Source organism: Acipenser ruthenus, chromosome 20, assembly GCF_902713425.1.
Source record: "Acipenser ruthenus chromosome 20, fAciRut3.2 maternal haplotype, whole genome shotgun sequence".
NCBI classification, from domain to species: Eukaryota; Metazoa; Chordata; class Actinopteri; order Acipenseriformes; family Acipenseridae; genus Acipenser; species Acipenser ruthenus.
In genome coordinates this window covers 24,442,014-24,464,449 of record NC_081208.1, presented here as the reverse complement: position 1 = coordinate 24,464,449, position 22,436 = coordinate 24,442,014, and the positions used below count along the sequence as shown (strand labels likewise).

General features: G+C 40.4%; 1 protein-coding gene across 1 annotated transcript; it reads right to left on the bottom strand.

The window, feature by feature from the left end:
• Positions 1-4,857: 4,857 nt before the first annotated feature.
• On the bottom strand, positions 4,858-22,410 carry LOC117425730 (pre-mRNA-splicing factor ATP-dependent RNA helicase PRP16). The gene is made up of 27 exons (XM_058993718.1): positions 22,258-22,410; positions 21,133-21,767; positions 20,531-20,724; positions 20,118-20,243; positions 19,569-19,740; positions 18,968-19,086; positions 18,647-18,723; positions 18,044-18,199; positions 17,691-17,852; positions 17,276-17,383; positions 16,947-17,065; positions 16,334-16,471; positions 15,944-16,130; positions 14,551-14,736; positions 13,734-13,874; positions 13,362-13,472; positions 13,091-13,207; positions 12,635-12,742; positions 12,226-12,338; positions 11,259-11,467; positions 10,526-10,680; positions 10,038-10,193; positions 9,731-9,865; positions 9,152-9,277; positions 8,414-8,509; positions 7,794-7,915; positions 4,858-5,044 (listed from the first exon to the last, which is right to left on the bottom strand). The coding sequence occupies exons 2-27, from the start codon at positions 21,456-21,458 to the stop codon at positions 4,960-4,962; spliced, it is 3,744 nt and encodes a 1,247-aa protein (XP_058849701.1). The 5' UTR covers positions 21,459-21,767; positions 22,258-22,410; the 3' UTR covers positions 4,858-4,959.
• Between the last annotated feature and the right edge of the window lie 26 nt (positions 22,411-22,436).

Below are 22,436 nucleotides of genomic sequence, written 5' to 3'. Positions count from 1 at the left end.
GAGTGGCCATTTGATCTCTTAAGCACCTTCTGAAAAGCATAGCCTCAGGTCCACAGGTTTCTGCCGTCAAAAGAAAATATCTTACAGTTGGGATACGTTTACCTGTGATAGTACATTTAACTGAAGCAAACAAGGAGATCAACTATTTTAATTTGGTATCAAAAGAAACAAGCTGATCAAAAAGGCCATTCTTGATCACTTTTCTATTATTGTGCTAAACATTATCATGAATCAGCAGTTGTTTAAATGAAGAGGAGGAAGGTGTTATTTGCGTATTTGGTGCCATACCTGATTAAAGAAAGCTTGCCGATGGCACGTCTGCATTTCAAGCAGTCTGCTACTCTGGCAAATCTAAGGTAAACTCATTTCCAAGGTCAGCTCAGCTCAGCAGACTCTTCAGGGTCAAAGCATGTCTCTGGCTGCAAAGTATTTGAATCATTAAGGGGATGGTTGGTCAAGGTAGAAAAAGAATGTGGGCAGTTTCACTGAAATGAACAAGGAAGTGCCAGACTACCTTAAAATAAGGATGAAAGCATCTTTAACCTTGTGTGGTATCTTTAAATGGTGATAATGCTTTCTATAATGTGTGTCTCTGTGTATGTAGCGGATTGCAGAATATAGCAGGTAAGAATTCTGGTATGAATTTACATCTACTGTAAAACCATTTTAATTAAGAGATGTGTCAGTGTCTGTTTAAACCACACAAATATGAATTGTGATCCAATGAAAACAAAACAAGAAGTCAAATCTAGGATCCATCTCTAGCAATAAAAAACAAAAACATTAAGTACTGCCTGATTAAACTCTCCCCGTGCAGTACAGTGTTTTTTTTTTTTTCTAAAACCAAAACAGTACTGTTAAGGCCTAATTGAAACAAAAACAACAAGCTTTGATTTCGAGCATATTTTCTATTTTAGTATGGTGGTGTCCACAACTGCATACATCTAATTTAGGAATGAGAATTTTGTTAAAGAAAGAGCGACTCAGGTTTCAGTGACATCTATAGGCCATCCTCTCCAAAGACTCAGCAGCTTTTCAAACTAAATCAAAGCTGCGGAGAAAACAATTAAATCCCTAAACTCCCTCTTCCAAAAAAGACAAGACACTGAAACCCACATAAGTCGAGAGAGGAGAAAACATTAGCAATCGAGTTAAAGACAGTGTTTTGTTTAGCCACAGAGGATCATCCATCATAATTATAATTAGAAAGTGTCACTTCACCTTTCTGTCTGATCAGTGGCTGATTAAATATTCTCTGGCAGAGGCGAGTAATTGAATTGTGTGAGGAACACAGGGCCGCTGTTCAAGAGGAATTCATTAGTCACAGGTCTCATCTGCTAATGAGCGAATCTAGGTAAGGATTTGCTTATTTTTGGTATTTAATTATTTATATTTTATTGAACTCTATTTTTGTCTTCAATATATTGACAGAGTGCAGACCCATAGAGATTAAACACATTGCACCATATTTATCAACCACTTTTTGTAAGGAAAAGGTATTGAATTGAATTTTGGCAATATTAAGACATCAAATTAGAAAAACGATTTAAATAAAACAATAGTGAACGCTGTTGTAACATTATGTAGATACAAGAGCATTGGCTCATGGTGAAAAGAAGAGAATGATTCCTCATTATTAAACAGAGACCATGAAAAATCTTGTCAAAACATCCAGTACAGCCCATGTGGAATTACCCATTTAGTAGATTATTTTGCAGAGCTGTAAATGCAAAGTTTCACCAGCAAGACTGTATTCTGTTTCACATGCAAAGTTTACATGCAGTCATATTAGATTTTTTTTTTTACAATGGATAGAAAAACTTTTCATTCAACATTTACAGTAATGTCAAAACTTTATAAAAATGGCCTCCTAAATACAAAACACCATCGGAAGCATATGCTTTGTGTACTGTATCAAATTAATGTGTAAAGCAGGTATATTTAATTTGATGTTTGTGGAAGAAGGAAGCCAAGCGAGGAGGCGTTTGCTATTTTTTTGTAAAGATCACGACAGACACAGCTCGTTATTCCAAGCAGCGTTTTTTTTTTGGGGGGGGGGGGGGGGCAGTTTGTTACTGTTTCCTGAGCGGCTCTTCATAATCTGTTTAGCTTTATGAGCTCTGATCAGGAACTGTTCATCCAAGTTGTTATGGCTGTGTATTTGCCTTGAAAGATGTTGCAGTTTGTCTCCACAACTTTTTTTTTTTAAAGATGTAAACTGCACATCAGTTCGAATTTTAGCTGAATCTGTAGATGTACAGTACAACCTGGCATCAAATAGCTTAAGCCACATTGTAAGCACAATGCTACAGTAAAGAGCAGTGGAGACACATCAGTTGGTTATTTTGATGCATCAATTGATGGAAAATGTTTTCCAGAAAGCATCTTTGCACATGCCTTTTTAGTTCAAGGGAACTGGCACCCACGTGGAGACCTCCTGAACTAAGTGCTTAACTGCGGTGGCATGGGACCAACAGCCCAGGGTTCTGGTTCAACAAGGATCAAAAGATGCATTTACAGATGAACTGCTTGGTTTCCTGAAATACTACTTATCAATGAATTATTCAGGTTGAAGAACCACACGTGTGCACTCCAAACATTTCTGAGATGTTGATTTCTTTTCAAATGTCCCAAGTTCCATTATATGAATCATGTGCACCTTTCTGTAGGTGTGGTAGAGGCAGACATCTAACAGGTGGTGTATGGACAAATAGGATCTAAGAAACAAGATTCAGGGCTTAAAAAAAATCTCTGCTAAAACTGAACATATGGAGTTTTATCTCAACAATTGAACTGTTCAACTTTCTCATGGGCAATCTGATAAAAATATGACGGAGGCCCCTGGTGCTTCTCTCTTCACTGTTCGTTTGTAATTTCTATACTGTGATTCAATAGCACAGCGCACAACTTCTCAACAAAGGTTTAAAGCAGTGAAAAGGGAAGCACAGGCAAGCCTGTCATTTCTGTGTTTTTCCTTTCAACAGCTCTGAAAATTACATTTTAAAAAAATACAACTGTACCGATTTCCAGTGTATATTAAACTCACTGCCATTACTATTTATGCACCATCCTACTGTATATATTTATCTATTTATTCATTTATGTATGGTATTTACTTTAAAGTACCAGGTTGAAAACTAAACAGTGCTACAGTATCAAATCTGCAAAGCATAGTGCAGCTACAATATCAAGGCATATCCAGTGGACTCAAAGGGGCCAGCATGAAGTACTGAAAACACTACTTGGTGCAGGGCCACACAGAGGAAATTGACACACATGTTGCAGAGGAAATTGCTTGAGGTATCGTAATAACATTTTAATGCTGGCATTATTGAAACAGCCTAAACAGTGAACTTTGATGCAAAGACATTTTACTGGTTTTTACAGGTTTTCTTACCAGCCCTAGATACCCATGCCGTGTTAGACACAAAGTGAATTTAACAAAGGTTGTTCATACATAGGTTATAGTGTGTATTTCTAGTTACACCAGACATATTCCCTGCAATGCTTACATGAGATAAGCATTACCAGAAAGCAAATCATACTTTACCAGCACAGGAAAAGTTCAGTGCTGAGGTAAAACCAAGTCAAGAAACCATTTGGATAATGTTTAGATTCAGCTCAGCTGTTCAAACTAAATACAGAAATATTTCGCTCACTGAAAATATACAGACCTATTCCAAGGGTTATATGCACCGTCTTCACTTTCCTACTAAATTACCAAAAAAAAAAAAAAAACCACACAATAGTACAGTTCATCAGCTGGACCACCTTACTAGAGGAGACACGCCTGGAATGGTATGGTAACAGTTCAATACAAGGGCTTTAGCACATGGCAAGCTTTATATTGGTAAAATAAGAACACAAGCCACTCTGTTAAAAATATAGACAGCCTTTGCTGTTCCCTTATATCCTATTTGCAAAGAAAAAAAAAAAAAGCTCAAGAACAACCTGGATAGTGTAGGTACTGATGCTCTGACTGACTGCAAAAAAACGTGTTTAGATTGTTTATTTAACCAGGAATAAAATGGTCTTTAAAACAGCAAATCACAGCAGAAGCTGACCTCCAGATAATTCTCAATTGACAGGATCAGAGTCTATATGGCGAGTTGGTCTTTTAAACAAGCTGGTCTGCAGGATGGAGTTTAACGTACTTAGAACGACACAGTAAGACATTATTTCTTCTAAACGATCTCGGGAGCACACTACAGGTTAAAGCCACCCTGATCCCAACTGATCCAGTTCTGCTGGACTGGGTCCCAAATGATCCACTCCACTACAGAAACCAAGGTAACAGACTGAACAGCACTGGTTTGTTTCAAAGCAGGGGCCAGGGGATAAAACTCTCTCTCACACACACACAAACACCAAGTCTGGGTTGTCTGTCTCTTCTCTTGGCAGATGCAGTGTGGAGTAGTGGTTAGGGCTCTGGACTCTTGACCGGAGGGTCGTGGGTTCAATCCCCAGTGGGGGACACTGCTGTTGTACCCTTGAGCAAGGTACTTTACCTAGATTGCTCCAGTAAAAACCCAACTGTATAAAAGGGTAATTGTATGTAAAATAATGTGATATCTGTATAATGTAAAATAATGTATAATGTGATACCTTGTAACAATTGTAAGTCGCCCTGGATAAGGGCGTCTGCTAAGAAATAAATAATAATAATAATAATGCTTCATCTTCATCTCTGATACAAGTGCTCCCTCTGGTGGACTGTTCATGAAATTGCTTTTGGAAAATAAATTCCTTAATGTGTCAACAATCCACTTTGTTTAAAAAAATAAAATAATTTTTTAAAACAAGTTGAAAGTTAAAAGGTACTGGGAAATAAACCCTCACATGTCTTCATTACCAAGGTGAAGGTCTTGCAACTTATTTTTATTGTTTTTTATTTTTATTATTATTTTTATTTTAATGTTACATGTTTTTGAATGAGTTCAGGAGTAGGGAAGTACACATTTAAAGTCCAAATCTTGCCGGTGTTCGTCTCGGTGTCATGAGGGCAGCTTGTTCTTTTCTCCCTGGTGTGCAGATCTTAACTGACCTGTAAAATAAATACACACATACATAAAAACAGAATGGTAACAATAAAAACTCTAAGGAAACACAAAACCACAAATAATCCCTCCCTGCCACTCATATTTCACTGTATTTGAAATCACCTTCCTGCATAATAGGAGATGTTGTGAATTAAAATATTGTTAATAGAATAATATATAGCATGTAAATTCAGGTGGTTATTTAAATAAAAATAAAAAGGAAAATAAATTCTGGTATGATTTTTAATAAAATCTCTAGCTTTTGTCACCAGTATACAACCAAAACCAACATTATAGAAAGCACCACGCAATCAAAGTAGAAAGCAAGCTGATGTAAGAGTAACAGGTAGGTTTTAAAAAAGAGAAATGAATAAATAAAGTGAAATCTAAAACAAAAAGTATAATAAAATAAACATGGAGCTGAAGTCCTAGCTGCATGGTCGAACTGCACGAGGACTGGGCTCCACAAACAATGGTGAAACCTTTAGCTCAAAATCCAATTGACAATATATGTGTAGCTCTGCTTCACATAATTACCATCACTGCTTAACCTGGTCTAATTAGCCATAACCCCACATGCTAGCTTAATCAAAACAAAACAAAACACATAAACAGACATTAAAATGTAACCACTGTTTTTCCCGCTCTCTGTTGTGTGAAATGCAGTGTAGAGAAGAGTGCAGACAGCACAACCAATCATGTTTAATTACAGCTCCACGACACAAACACCAATACACACCACCGAGTACAGCTAGGAATTACGCTGCATCTTAAATTTGCCTCGGTTTATTTTATTATACATTTTGTATCAATGATTGAACCTTCTTTATAGGATCGCTGGTGTAGAATCAGCTACCCAAGGGTCTTGTTTTTGTCTAAGTTACTATACACAGTTGACTATACAGCACCTGACCTCACTAAAGTATTTTCAATTTCCTTTTTTAAAACATCTGTGCTATTAAGGGCCCGACGTACAGAACAAAAAAAAAAGCAAGCAAGCAAGAATACAAGGGATCATCTTCTAAAGAAAGAGCACAAGCGACTGACAAAAAAAGCATTTTAAAAAGATGCAACCTAAAAGGTTAAGTAAAAACACAATTTAAAATACCCCACCCCAGCTAAATATCAGTAAAGAAATGCTGACATAACAACTTTCAAAAAGAGGGGGCAAAATAGCCCAAATCAAAACACATCTATCCCTTGGCAATCACACCGACACACCTACATTAGTGTTTTACAATGAATACCTTGGATGGGCACGATAATTCCATCATTCTCCTGATAGGACTGTAAGCGACAGGCTCAACTGCTGATATTAAATTCTTAGAAAACCCATCTTTCATTTTATAAAAAGACTTCCGACACATTTGTTTTACTCATTTAGGGTTAATTTAAACAACACGCTATTATTGCACAATAGGATGTTCTGGGTTCATTTATCCAGCAACAAAAGAGCAATCTGCAAACTCTTCTGCCTCCACTTTTAGCGCCAGGATGCATACAGATAAAATGACAGTATATATTAGTTGCAGTATTTGAAACACACCCTGAAGGTACTGGAAATATAGGATTTCAGAAAGTAAACGGGTTCAAGTGTAATGAAATGTATGTTGTGTACTGCCAGTCAACTACAAAAGGTTACTGTTACTTAGTTTTACAATGAAAATATCAACAATCTGTATTTACTGTTAAGAAAAAAAGACCCACAATTTAGAAAAGTCGCTCCCTTAAGCAATGAAGGAGCTGGACAAAGTAATGTATAACCTCCCACGCTGCACGTAATGGAAGCATGCTTTTTTTTTTTAATAGTAGAAACTTGTCTATCAACCATTTTGAAGAGTGCACAGCAGACTAAAACGAGTCCAATGAGTTATATTTTAGGGTTAACTCAATCATTATTGTGACACAGCAGTGTTTTACAAATATGAATTTGTAAAAAAAATAAAGAAAATAATAATAGTAATAATAATAATAGATCAGTCTAGACCTAGACCTAGACCTTGACATGGACTTGGTTTTAAAATACCAGACTTCATGATCTCCGGTGTGTGTGTAAAAAGCTCTTAAATGTCCTCAAAATGGGTTGTAATAAAGTGTTGAACAGCACTGACACCACCTCATGCATTTACATGACAATAGGACATGCTACAGAGTACAGAGGGAATGGAACCTATTAATTATCACATTTCAAAGTCGCAGAAATCAAAATCCTAATCCCCTGCTTCAATGCGATTATTGTCGAGATGTCTGACACACAGGCTGGCAGACAAAGGTTCTAATACACAGATAAATTACTTGATTAATTAATAATGAAAATATTTTTTCAAAACCTGTCTCGTCTTTGTGAAACTAGGAGCTGTGTGCTGAATTAATTTTTTAGTTTAATTTAAAAATTGAAGCAAGCTTTTTTTCCTGCGTCAAAATTTAAATTGCTACAGTAATAGGGGTTAGCCAGGGGTCAATATCATTTACTTTGCTCTTGGCTCAGGGGAAGAGCGGGGAGCCGAGCTCGTCTCACATGCCGGGGGGGGGGGGGGGGGGGGGGGGGGGGGGGGGGGGGGCAAGAGAGTAAGAGAAGCAGCCATTCATTCAGTGCAGTATATGGTCATGCGCCACCATCTCTAAAACACTTTGATGGCCAACACCTTGAAATCAAGGAATCGTGTCTGTAGGCCATTTCCCTACGACAAATCTACAAGATGTCTTCTGTAAGATCTTTTTACTTATGCAGAAAAAAGGGCGCTCCCTCCCTACCTCACACTGCCCAGGTTGCTCTTCCTCTCCTGCTCCTCTCTCCGGGATCTCAACTGCTGCTCAGCCAGGGACATCTCCTCCTCCATGGCCGATATCTCCTCCTTTGCTCGCCGGCGATTCTCCTGCAGGGGGCAGAGCAGGGACAGAGAGACATGAGTGAGAGAGTGTAGGAGAGAACACCATTTCGGTCCAGGTTTAAATGCTTATGTGTGTGCATATTAAACAAAAAAAAAACAACTTATTTCCAAGGATACTCCACACCCAATCAAAGGCACCTGCATGGGTCTTAAAGCATCTAAAACCCTAGGGAGGAGTGCAATTAACAATCAGATTGCGCCCTACAGAATTAGATCCCTTTAGGATAGGCAAATGGTGTGCAAGCAAGGGACGAGCCTTGATGGGGCTGAACAGACTCTTCCCATCCACATTTTACTGAGGGAGTATCTGACTAAGAGAAAGTTCGACTCCAAATCAAATTGAAAGGGTCTCAGATATAGACTTGAAACTAACTGTATATTCTTCTTTATAATCATCTTTTTTTTTTGTAAAAGTCTTAATTACTCACGTTCCCCAAGTCATCTCCTTCCCTAGTGGGTGATGTTAGCAAATTAAATTGTTACCTGTCTGCTCTTGTTGGCTTGTTTGACGCTGTAGAACATGGGCCCCAGCTCTGCCAGCCACTCCCCGTCGACAGAGGAGACACACTGCATGTACTCCTGCAGGCGGGATAGACACACACATCAGAGTCACAAAGTAACAACAAAATACAGGACGACAAACAGCAAGTGCACAGCAAGCTGGATTTCAACAGGTAGGAATGGATAGGGGGGTATAGATAAGGTTGAAGACTCAGCAACTCTCACAAAAACTTCAACATTTCAAATCAGCCAACTAAGATACTCTGTATTTTAGTCAAATTCACTTAGCTTTACAGTGTTGTATAATATTACATTTTATACAAACCATAAAGATGAAATAATATATTACACAAACAAAAGAACTCTAATTTGAACTGCTGCTTTTCCTCTTCAAGCAAGTGGGCAACCAATCAAAATAGTGCAGTGGTCATTGGTCCCTATTTAAAGCATTTTAATCCTGTGTGCAAATTACAGGAAAATGTTTAAAAGAGGAACCACCCATGTTTTCTTTTTTTGTAACATGGCTAATATGTTTTCACATACAAAGGTGAAAACTGCACTGCGGAATGAAAGCAATATTTGGCTGCTTAAGGACAAGTACCGATTCACATTACAGAAAACTGCACGTTGTACTGCATGTACTGTTTTAATAGAAATGGAGTTCTGAAAATAGATGTTCTTTTAATGAGAAATGTGTTTGTGTCTGTGGTGTAACCCTACCTTTGTGGTCATGACAAGCTCATGGTAGACAATGTAATCCGGGGTGTACCCCATTCCGAAGAGTGAGCTGGTGGGGTGCAGGTGACAGGGCATCCCCGTCCGCACGTTCACATACTCCCCGATACCCTGCAGAGAACACACACAGGCACGAATGGGAATAACAGTTTGATCCATTCCTAGTTTTACTAGGAGTCTAATAAGACACACCTGAGCTTGTTACATACACACTGTGGCTAATCAAGCTTGTATTAAAACTTGGAATGTGTGAAACTGACATGCAACTGGAGTGTTATTTCCATCACTGTTAGAGATCATTGACCTAACTGTGCAAGAATGACCTGTATGGCTTCGCCAAGTAATACTTTTCACAGAAAATATCTTCAAAAGAGGAGGTCATACACGATACACTGCACGCTTATATATTCCCTTATTACCCCAATACCTTCATCCCTAATCCCTCTACAAATAGACCTGGAAAGACCTACATCTTTGTAACCTCCTACAGCCTATTCTACCATACCAACAACCTTTGTTCTTCTCTGGGACAGTTGCCTCCCCTTCACCAACTAGAGCCAGTACCTTGAGCTTGGCAGCCTGGTGGAAGTAGGCAGCACAGATGCACTTCCTAATGACGTCCCAGTCCGACCCACAGGACACCAGACTGAGCCTCTGCTGGACCATGATATCCTTGAGCTGGGCCCGAACCTCCCGAACCTGGGGAGGCAGAAACACACAGTGAGAACCGAGAAACACACACACACGCACGCACACACACACACACTCCTCCTCTTCTGGCCTATGTGTGAATGAAGTGCTCATTACAGAAGTGGAGTAGTTGCTCGTCCTCTTTACACCCCCCCCCCCCCCCTCTCCCCTCTCCCCTCACCTTCCTCATGGCCTTGGCGTGTATAAAATGCTCATTGCACCAAATAGTGGAGTAATTGTTGTTCTTCCACTGCAGATACACGTTCAGGTAGGTCAGGTGATCACTCTCGGGGACTGCAAACTTCTCACGCACCTGGTCACTCTCCTCCTCACGGCCCTGAAGACATTGATTTAAACGCATTACTAAGCACTACTACAGATCTTAGTTAACATTACAGGGAAATGTTACCACCTGTTATGTTCATTTAGAGAAATGGACTAGTCAAAAAGAGTTCATTTATTTATAACATGTCTAAAATCTAACCCAGTCTTAGGTATGCACCTATATAATTTTTGTAGGACTTATTTCCATTTACACTGAAAGTTTTAGTTGGATTGTTGTTTTACAAAGTAGTGCTAAAATAGTTGAATGCTGGCTTTTGTAAACTTGAATGGCTCAAGTACTACCAGGTAGCTGTATAAAGAAATGGAAACTTGTTTATGATGTACCTTTGGCCTGTAGAAGATGGCGGGTACAGACAGCATCGACACAATGATTAAGATGTCGGAGCTGCAGCCCATGTCACATGACACGATGAGCATCTTCGAAAGGGCGGGGTCCAGAGGGAACTCCACCATGAGACGACCAGTCGGGGTCAGACCCCCTAAAACAGAAGGTAAAGGACAGTCAAAGGATACACTGAGGACAGACTGAGACACAGAGTTATACCATTAGTTAAAACCCTAAAGAAATGACAAGAACACATCAGACAAGGCTCGTCTCAATCATCAGCTCCTGGTCTCTGTAAAATGTTTTGACAAAGACCACCAATATATATGTTTTGCTTCTTGAGCTATAACTGCGCCTACAAGAGATCATTTATAACCAGTTACTGCTGAAAGTAGTAGTAGTCGTCGTAGTAGGATGTTATTTGTTTAATAGAAAGGACACAGTATTTCCAAGAGGGTAGGGTTTTTCCCCATTAAAGTTTTTTTGTTTTTGGTTTAATATGTTCTGGTGGATATCACCGAAAGAAGCCCTGAGTGGGTTTCCAGTTTCATTATGAAGATTGGACTTCTTGAACTGTACCAAGGTATTCCGATATAGGAACGTGTCTCTATACAGCGTGTGGTGAAACACCCGCATACTTAGAAGAAATGAACTGCTCTGCGTGTACATGGATGGCATCCATTAGATGTGTTAAAATGAACAGGATACAGCAGACAGACTACACTGCAGTACCAGTGTTGTCGAGCGAGCCCAGGATCCACAGCTGGTACATGGAGTTCAGCATGTTGTCCTCAGGCGGGGGGTCCATGAAGTGAAAGAGCAGCAGGTCCTGAACCCCCAGTGACTTCAGCAGCAGGACCACATTGGCCAGGTTGGTACGCTGGATCTCTGGGATCGTGGTGGTCAGCATCTCATTCTTGTAGGCACTCTGAGTGTACAGCCTAGGAAAAGAGGGATGTTAACGATGGGAGCGAATACCAGTAAATGACTTCCATTTAAAAATCATCATAGAAAGAACAAATATGTCAGTTTAAAAATCTTTAAAAAATTTTTTAAAAAGACAATTCCTGCAAAAGGGGGACATACAGGACCACCAAGGGCAATTCCACAAGTAAAAGGGTTAATCCGAGTGGAAGATTTTTTCCTGTAGCATGTACTTTCTGTACAAAAAGTACACTTCTGTGAAATTCTGTGAAGCCAAAATTGATTACCCACCAATTTACATAAGTAGTGTCTGATATTAAAGAAAATGGTTCCTTTTCAAGTGCTCTGGATACATTTACATGAGGAAAACAACAACTATACATGTATCAGCCTTTCACTGTGGACAGAATAATGAGTTTGTTTAGGTTTTGGTCACCTTGCAAGTCTACAGATCTGACAATCAGCACACAGCTCAGCAATGAAAGACCCCCAGGAAATATCTTATTTTTACTTTAATAGACTGGATTAAATCCTATTAAATGCACCTTGGAATTTGATTGCATTATATATCTTCCCTTAAAAATGCCTGTCACATTAAAACTCAACAGCTTGCTGATCAAAGAAAGGAAATATCAAGGGATAAAACTTTTATTATAAGTTTTACTTTCAAGATTTTTGGTTTTATCATCTATAACTCCGAACCCCTCATCAGATATTCTAAAGTAAAGAAAATAGTTCAATGCATGACAGATATTGCCAATGTAGGTGTGGTTACCTGAAGCACTGTCCAGGCCCAGTTCTTCCGGCTCGACCCGATCTCTGGTTGGCATTGGCCTGGCTGATGGGGTACACCTGCAGGGCATCCATTCCGATCCGAGGGTTAAACACCTGGGGCCCAGAACACAAGACGGGGCCATCAGCAACAACCTCACACTTAATGGTTCTATCTTTTCTTTGTGAGAAAATACTATTTTTTTTATTATTATTATTATTTATTATTATTATTATTATTATTATTATTATTATTATTATTATTATTCATTTCAAATGTGTGTATTATATTACATGTGTTGGTCTATAAACAAGTCTTCTATTTCCACATGGAGCAGGAGCAGCTAATGCAATTTCATTAGGAGTGACACAGAACACAGTGCTGGTCCTTTATAGAGAAGATACACCCCTACCTTTAGTTTGCAGTAGCCCGAGTCGATGACAAACATGATCCCGTCCACAGTCAGAGATGTCTCAGCGATGTTTGTGGCAACAATGCACTTCCGCACACCATCTGGGGCCTACAGACATGAACACAGTCTGTTAAGAAGGACCCACTGCACCAGACAGGACATCACTGTGACCTCTTTCCAAGTGGGAAACCTCCTTATGAGACCAAATTCCAGATTCAATATAATTTAAAGCAAGAACTAATCAAGTTTCTTTACAATTAAATATGCAATTCTCTTGACACATATTTAAATCTGAAGTGTGACATGAATGCATACTGGCATCTCCACTACATCCCTGTTGCTGGGAATATAATAAAAAATACAAAAATAAATACAAAAGAGCTGCAAGTACATAAGACCACTGGAACCAGACAGACAGAGACAGAGAGTGAGTGAGTGAGTGAGTGAGAGCTGTACCTTCTGGAAGATCTTGGCCTGCAGGTCTGAGGGCAGCTGGGAGTAGATGGGCAGCACTGCCAGCTGGGGAGCACTTTCCAGGTCCTCTAGTCTCTCCACGATCTGATCAGAAGTCACCTGGGGAACAATGGATCAATGGACAGCCCGCTATTACAAATACCCACCCACTGTTACCAGCTAGATTAAAAAAGAGTAACATTTTTTTTTGTGGTATTTTTGTTTTTAGTACGTCTGAAAATGATCCCCAGGCAATAACCTGTTGCCCCAGTACCTCAATGTCCTCTTGTCCTGGCATGAAGATGAGGATATCGCCAGGCATGCCGCTAAGGTGCACCTGCAGAGCCTGCTTCACTGATGCCTCCACATAGTCCTCCTGAGGTGTCTGAAATACAAAGTGCAACAACATACATGTTTTACCAGGGTTGTGGGTCAATATCGATTAAACATTTTATATTAGGGCTACAGAGGCCACAAACATCAGCCAGCCGAGCAGTGTTTCAACTGTTTTGTCCTTCGGTGGTTATGTATTTTGTTATTTAGGTTTATTTGCGTTATTCATTTAGTCATGTATCCCCTATAGCTCTCATGTTTAAGCATTTTAGGGCACTGAACAGTTGCAATGTTTAGTCTAATGAAAGAGTACCTTGCTGAAGAGGATATCCACAGGGAACGTCCTTCCTGGGATGTGGAATATTGGGACATTCCCGAAGAACGCAGCAAACTTATCTGAATCCATCGTTGCTGATGTCACTATTAGTTTCAGATCTGAGCGTCTGGCAACGACCTGTAGGAACAAAGGTAAAGGTGAAGATGAAGAAGGAATAACTCCATTCATTACTTTTCATCCCTTGTTTCTACACCCTCACCGCCGCCATCCACTTAGCAATCCAAACAGCATGCCAGTATTAGTAAGAGTAAAATCCAAAAGGATTCTGAGATTTTTTTTATACCAACTAGAAATCACATGTATTCATCGTACAAGAGCTGCAAGTGTTGAGTGCTTTGGTAAAGTATCATAATGCGATGTTTCATATAATTAATTAAAAAGATAAACAGTTCAAGAGTCTCTCTCTTTCTAAGCAATTCAAACTAGAGCTGTACAAACCGATTATTCGATTATGCTGATCAAGCTCTCCACAGGTGAGGGTCATTGGTGTTGATTGGGCTAATTTACCATTCAAAGTGAAACAAGGGAAGAAACAGCTGCTTGGATTGGTGTGGATTGCTGTTCGCCGCAGAATCTAAGGAAAACAGCAATCATCACAAACCCAAGCAGCTGTTTCTTCACTTGTTTCACTTTGAATAATAAAAATAGCTCAATCAACACCAAGGCCCCTCACCTGATTGTCAGCATCTTATTTCTGTGGAGAGCTCAATCTGAATCGGTTCGTGCAGCACCAATTCAAACTGAACTGCATTCTGCGATCTCTTGTGACGGTCCATTTATCAAGTGCACACACCTCTCGGAGCAACCCAAACAGCACGTCTGTGTTGAGTGACCTCTCGTGAGCCTCGTCCATGATGATGGCGCTGTAGTGGTCCAAGTCAGACTCGCGCAGGGACTCTCTCAGCAGGATTCCGTCGGTCATGTACTTGATGACCGTCTGCTCCGAGGTACAGTCCTCAAAACGGATAGCATAGCCCACCTGCCCAGGGGTAACACACACTGTAAAACACAGGCTCTCACAGCAGCAGCAACTCAAAACAGCACCTCTATGACAAAGTGTAGGGTAAAAACTAAATAAAAACATTGGCATTGCAGTGAATTAAATTCCAACAAGCAAATGACTCTGCATCTGTATGCCACTGAATCGGTGTCACTGCTTTCTCCTCTCGGTCCTGCTGAATGAGAATGTGTCGTAAGAGAAAAACTATTGAGAAGAATTTAAAAATCCTTTAAAACCAGACATTTAGTGAGGGAGATATTCTGACCAGGAGAACTCCAAAGAATGTTTATTGCCAGCCTGGATTTTCTGTTTGGAAACAGACAAAGCAGATAACAATTCCAGTTCCTACTTCAAAAAGAATCAAGACACTTTCTAAAAGCCTTCAGGAAGAGAGACAATTCTAGCGCCTCTAAACAAAGCTGTACGTTCCATTGATAAGCAGGAATACTTGATTTTCATCTTGTAACAGATGTCCGATGCCCTGCTGTGCAGGCCAGACACTTCAAAGTGAAACATAATCCCCCCCCAGCTGATGAGGACTCAGAAGAAAGTTCGCCCCCTGGTGGACATGAACTTAAATGATGTGTTATAATTAATTCAGGAAAAAATACAAAAGAAAACTACAAACTAAGAATGTTCTTATAACCTCAAATTAAAATCATTATAAGACACAAAATATGCAAAGTTTTACTGTTCTAGCCTAACAAACGCAAAATCTCACTCTAAGCAAATTCACTAAGGCCGACAGAAATAATTTAAACCGCTAAACAAAAACGCACTATTACATATTTAATATGTAAAGAAAGGAAATTTCTTTCAGAGAAGGCAACAGAACTTCAATAAACTATAAAACACTTGAGTTATATCCTTTCAAAAATGTGACTTTTAAACAAGCACTTTGTCATAGAGAGACGGGGCAGGAAAATGAACTATTAAAATACAAAGCCAGCCCTGTATTTCGAACTGCCCAGTCATTAAAGCAAGTAATTGGGGGTGGAACAAAGTGGTGGACCATTTTAACCCTAGACAAAAACATAATTAAGAAATATGCCTCACAGTGTAATCAATTTGGTAGTGCAAGGATAGGCAACTATGTTCCTTCTAGTCCAACCATGCCTACTAGCCAAGTGTACTGGTTCTCAGCCATTTGGGGGTTTTAACCTATACAGGTCTCTGTGTCTCTCACCTCCTCTCCGAGGTTACCCCCGATCTCCTCGCTCACTCTTTTAGCCACACTCATGGCAGCGACTCTTCGCGGCTGCGTGCAGCCCACCATGCCATACTGCGTGTAGCCGTCCTCATGAAGATACTGCGTCAACTGAGTAGTCTTTCCACTGCCAGTCTCGCCCACCACAATCACGATACTGTTATCCCTGCAACACAACACCGTTACCAATGGGATTTCATGGTTTAGAAGAACAGCAATTAAAAGTTTCATGCTCACAGTAATTGAAATGTTATCAGACGGCTGGGTGTGTGTTTATAGCGATTTAATATCGCTATTTATCTTTAGGACAGGTTTGTCAAGGTAACTAACCTCCCAAGCTGTTAATTTATTTTTTTTCTCCTCATTTACCTGATGATATTGAGCAGCTCCTGTCTCACTGCGAAGATAGGCAGGTACTGCCTCTGCTCCAGGAGGGTTTTCTTCTTGGCAAAGTCGCTGCTTGCTTCGCTCTTCTCTTTCATGTGATCTGCAAACTTCTGCTCCGTCCTGTGGAGGGGGAAACGCCAGTATAATTTACCATCAAAATCCTACATTATTTAACTGTGGAAATTTTGTGAAAACAGAAATGACTGTGATATTATGGTTCCAGCATAAAGGGCAGTGAAAACTGTTTTTTGTTTTTTTTTTGCCCCCAAAAAAACTTTCTAACTTGTAATTACACAAGCAAAGTGGAAAAGGTAAACACGGGTCTGCCAACACACTTTTCTTTTGCTTACAACCAAAGCTTTAAAAAGTATTTGAACATAAGTAACTTTGAGATCAACTTAATTCTAACACTATAAATCATTCAGATTCCTTTATAATCATTATAACACATCTAATGACATCTAATATTCTCTATATCAAATACACACTGTTTGAGATGAAATGCAGTCAGCAGACTGGTGACAAGACATGTCAAAATCTAATGAGATGGAAGCTAAACACTTAACACATGCCCAGGCACTAAGGGCAACTGTACCTGTAGTCCACAGTGCCGTCTTCACCCACAGGCTTGCCCGGAGTCTCCTCCTCCTTCTTCTCAATGCCCATGATGTCACCCAGCTTGGTGCCAGCCAACTCCCAGTGCTTGTGTTGAGCCTGCAAGGGGACAGAGGGTACCAGAGGGTCACTAGTTAAAACACTGATAATGGCAGGCAGTGAAATTAGTTTGCATTGTAGCAACCCCCTAATGCATACAAATATCAATCCAATTGCATTTAAAAAGCAATCTGGAACAGTATGCAGTTCTCAGGAGGGACCAACAGTATATGCTAGCAGTAACAATGTTTTTGTCCAATAGAAAAGTACCTTCTTGCGCTCCTTCTGCTCGCGGTGCTTGCGGACGAGCTGGCTGCCCTTGCGTGAGATAATGGCCATGTCCGAGGTGCAGTCCTTCACTGGGATCACTGGCTCCGGCTGCAACACAGGCAGGGAAACAAAGCACTTATCATAGTTGAACAACAAGGGGAGAAAAGCATTGCTACCTGTATGTCCAGTATTGCTATTGCGTTCTACTTTAGTTCTGGTCAAGAATCTTGTTTGCCCGTTCCAGACTTAATGCAGTCTTGTGGATCAATTTTTCACTGACACTCCATAAATTTGTCAATAACTTTAAACAATTATAAAATCTGTTTTTTTTTAGTAGTTTGTCTTCATTCTCTAATGCAGAAAGCAGAAACATTTGTCTACTGGTCCATTACTCTGACGTTATACCGGTCAATACCTGTTTAGTGAATACGATCCTACCGTCCAGGAATGGTGGGACCAGGTTGTGCACCAGAAGGTGAACTTTGGCTGCGTTGTCCTCCTCAAAGTCTTCATCCACCTCCAGCCGTTGCACCACTCCACTGGTCAGCATGCGGTTGGTCTCCCAGCGCTCATTATCCTGCACGACACACACAGGGTCTGAACAGTTCACGCTTTCAACATGCAATCACAGTAAATTAAATTAAACTGCAAAAGGTAATATATATTTTTGTTTTTAAAAAGCTGCAAATGTTTTTTAACATCACTAAAAGAAATAAGTCTACGACCACAGCTGTATACCACTGAATGAGGACTGGCTGGTGGTTTTACCTCGTTTATCTGTCTTTTCTTCGCAGAGATGCGTTTCTGAGTCTGTTTCTGCAGGATCTGCTCCCTCTTCTTAACGTAGTCCTCAGAGCTTGAGGTCAGGGGGTTGTGGAACTCGTCAAAGCCCTCATCCATCATGTACCAGTCCCGGTCCGCTTGCTTTCACACAATATGAGAGCAAAGGGATACTATCACTCAAACACCACATATGCATCACTGCAATCTGACACCACACACACACACACACACTCAGCACCATGTACTAGTCGTAGTTTGCTTGCCAAAACAAAACAGCATGCAACATACATTTCCATCTCCAATGACTTAAACATTACACGCGACCATGACCGACCTCCGTAGCATATACAATAGCAATTTGTATTTTAGTCAAAAACAGATCACTGATTGATGGTACAAGCAGTCAAGTGGCAAGCAGCAGTCATTACAGTAAAGCGGTCCAATGATCTGCACCACCATTTGATGAATAACTTCTTGTAACACATCAATGGGAAATGTCATAACATTTGGAAAAGTGGTTCTGCTGGTATTTTCACTTATTAAATGTAACTAGTTTTACCAGGGCATTGCTCACCCTGTCCCACCTACCTTCTGGTCTTCCTCCCACTGCTGTTTCTCTTCCTCATTATCGAAGGAGATCCCGTCTTCACCCTCTTCCTTCCTTCCTGAAAACACAAAGCAGACAACAGCTTATTGTACAGCATAGGTCCTATAGTGGTAGCAGAAACTGTTAAATGGCAATGGATCCTGGCAACCACTGAGGATCACCAGATAAAACATATTTTATCATTATTATAAAATAAAGCCATTTTCATTGTACTTTATTACTCTCTCAGTTGATCATAAATACATTTTCAAGAAACACAATACATACATAAATTACAACATAAAAGGTGCTGTGGGGTTTACCTTTCCCACGGGAGAGCCGGGGGGTGGCGCCCAGGTGTCTTCTGTCATTGGCCCACTCGTTGTATTTGTAGGAGGGCGTTGGCAGGGGGGTATCATCTGGATATCTGCTCTTTACAGACCTGCAGACAGAGAAGCACATGCACAGTGAGACAGATAAAGCGTTACACAAAATCATACACACACCCTCCTCGCTCTAAAGCCAGTTCTGGGGACCGAGCAAACTGCTGAAGAAATTAGTCATTGTTGACATTTAAAAGCAATTTTCACCAAACTGCTTTAAATCAGACCGTATAGACTTTTACATGAACTTTGCACATGATCAAAATTGCTTTAAAACGTTGCCTTACTAAATTCAACGGCTGCTGTGGAATTCTGTAGTGAAAATGACTGCTAAGAATTCTGATAACTAAAAATTTGAATTAATAGTAATTGATACTAATTATTTTCAAAATTAAGACTTTCTTGATCCATTTAACTTATATATATATATATATATATATATATATATATATATATATATATATATTAGTGTAGTGGCTTCAACAACTAATTTGGAATTCTAGGAACGTCTTTGAAGATGATATTGTTTGTATGTTTATACCTGTCACGATCCCTCCTCTCGCTCTCCCGGCCTGATGAGCGCTGGCTCCGCTCTGAACGCTCGGATTCCCGGTGGGAAGGGGCAGGGGAAGGGGATTCCCAATGGGAGCGCCGAGAGCTCGCGTAGCCGCTGTCATCCTCGTCCCAGCTGGAGCGAGACGGTGTTGCGCCATCTGCAGGGGAAAGCAGAAAAAGAACTCAGGACACCAATTCAATAAGGAAAAACTGCAGTTACAGCCCTGAACCAGTTAACCATGGAGTGAAATTACATTGACAGCTACAATAATAATAATAATAATAATAATAATAATAATAATAATAATAATAATAATAATAATAATAATAACAACAACAACAATAAACCAAGCTTATAAATGTCCAAAACCACAAGCTTATAAATCGAAATAATGAATACTGTTTTTACAAACATTAACTAGAAATCAATTAAATATGTTTTTGTCAAATTCCCCAAATTAACAATTTTGTTCAATGCAGCAGCCTGAAACGAAGGGGACAACGTATAACAACAACAGCAGCAAATGTTGCTGACCTTTGGGTCGGTGCCGGGGGCTTTCAGGCTCTTCTCTCCTGCCCCCCTCTCTCTGAGAGCGATCCCGCTCACTCCGATCTCCTCGCTCCGACCGGCTGCTGCTGCGGTGACTGCGCTCCCGATCGTCTGCCCAGACAAGAAACACAATCGTCGGGAAACAAAAACAAACCAGCGAGCACTGCTTCTCAAACAATACAACTACACTGAACTGTAAGAGGTTGCTGCTGTGGTGACCACATTCCTGCTCATTTGCCCAGACAATAATCATATCCATAGGAAAATATAAATTAATGAAAATTACTTTATTTTGATTCAGTAAGAAGTGATCGAAAAGCGACCACAATAAATTCTACACATCGACTTTCTTCATTGCCTGAATACTACTTTTTCTTATAATGCTTGTTACCCAATACCTCTCTGACTCCGTCGGTCCCGGTCTCTGTCTCGTTCTCGGTCCCCGTCCCTCTCTCGTTTCTTGTCCTCCTTCGAGGAGGCGTACACTCCATGCTCCCGACGGTCCCTCTCTCTCTGCTGGTGTTTTCGCCGGAATTCCTCGCTGACCCCTCCTGGGTTTGAGGGTGTCTCCGACCCCGTCACGCGGTACTTCCTTCCACACACATGAAAAAGATTGCAAACCTCCCTTACATCTCTCAGAAGAGCGATCCACTGAGAAGGATCAAACTGGCTAAAACAACAATCCTCCTAGAATGGGTAATGTGGACAATTAACCCAACACTAAAGTAATAAAACATGTTTTGTGTTTATTGAGTCTCTAACTGCATATTATGGATATTAATATCATGAAAACCTAGATCCCATTGACCTACATCCACAAGATGCACAAACATGTACAGTACAGATTGTAATACTCTCAACAGCTCACTTTAATTTGAAAGAGCAACAGCTACTTAATAAACGTTTAACTAGCATGTGTCAATACTGAGGGAAATAGGTCTGTAATTCCCTATGTGAGGGTTTTGGTTAAAGATAATTGTATCCCCAATGATGGTCTTACCTCTCTTTCCTGCTGGCACCCCCTTCCTTCTCAGTACTCTCCTCGTCTGAACCAGAGTCCTCACGACCCTCTTCCCAGTCCTGGTAGGAGGACACCTTGGATTTCTTCTTCTCCTTCTCCTCGTTCTCTTGCTTCTCCCTGTCCTCATGTTCCTTGCGTTTCTGTGCTGCCAGCAGGTCCAGGCCCAGGAGGGAGGTGCGGGGCGTGGGGGCTCGGAACACGTGCTGCTCCGGCGCTGCGCTTTTCTTGTACAGAATCAGCCCACCCACCTCCGTGCTCGGGTCACTGCCCGCCAGGCGGTGCAGCGAAGCATCAGCGTCCATCATCAAAACCGACTCAGCACTCGACACAGTCTAAAGAAAAAGCCAAGCCTTAAGAGCACACAGCCCTAAAGCTTTCTGATCTTGGGAAGGGTATGCAGAAAACAATCTAGACCAAGCGCCAAAGCCAATATCAAGCACAGCCTGTAGCCCAGAATTCCCAAGATCTCCAGATGTGGACAAGATTCCACACCAGGATATACACTTTGAGATTCAGGTAAGGTCTTCACCCAGCATCTTATATACTTTTAAGATCCAGATATTTTTCCAGTCCAGGTCATACACCGTCGAACAACTCCAGTCTGGGGTGCAGGTCTAAAACAAAAGGGGGGAGGGGATATATTATTTATTAATTTACTGACATTAAAACTAGGTTTTGCAGCACTGGTAACATTTAACAGTAAACACCTATACAGACTATTTTTTAACATAGTGTAATACATACTTTTGTTTTTATGTTGTACATTGTGCGCCTTCACTATTGCCGTAACTTGTTTTTTGTTTATTTTTTAATATTCTAGGCACTACAGATTGTATAAACCTGCGACACAATTATGAGATCGATGTCAGACATTTCCAGTAGAAAACAGGTGCTTATTGCGACGGTGACTAATTAATCCAACACTGTTTATAAAAAAAAAGTTGTTTTCTGTAACTAAATAAATACGTCCCAGTATTAATAACACTCAGTTAAGACAGGTGGCCTCGCTCAGTTCTGCCAAAATAATATCCCATATGCACTCCAGCGAATCAAACCTGATGACTAACTGCAAACATTTAATAAATTTAAAAATATTTATCTTACTTTAGAACAGCAGAATAACGACGGCAGTCAGCTTTGTAAAATTCACAACTGTGTCTCGCTCTCACGTCCCTTGTTTCTTAATGTTTTAATCTACTGAAAACGACTTCAGTACGCAGCCATTTCTATCCCAGAATCCCCGGATTCAATAACCAACTTTATTAGTCTACCGAAAGCAAGAC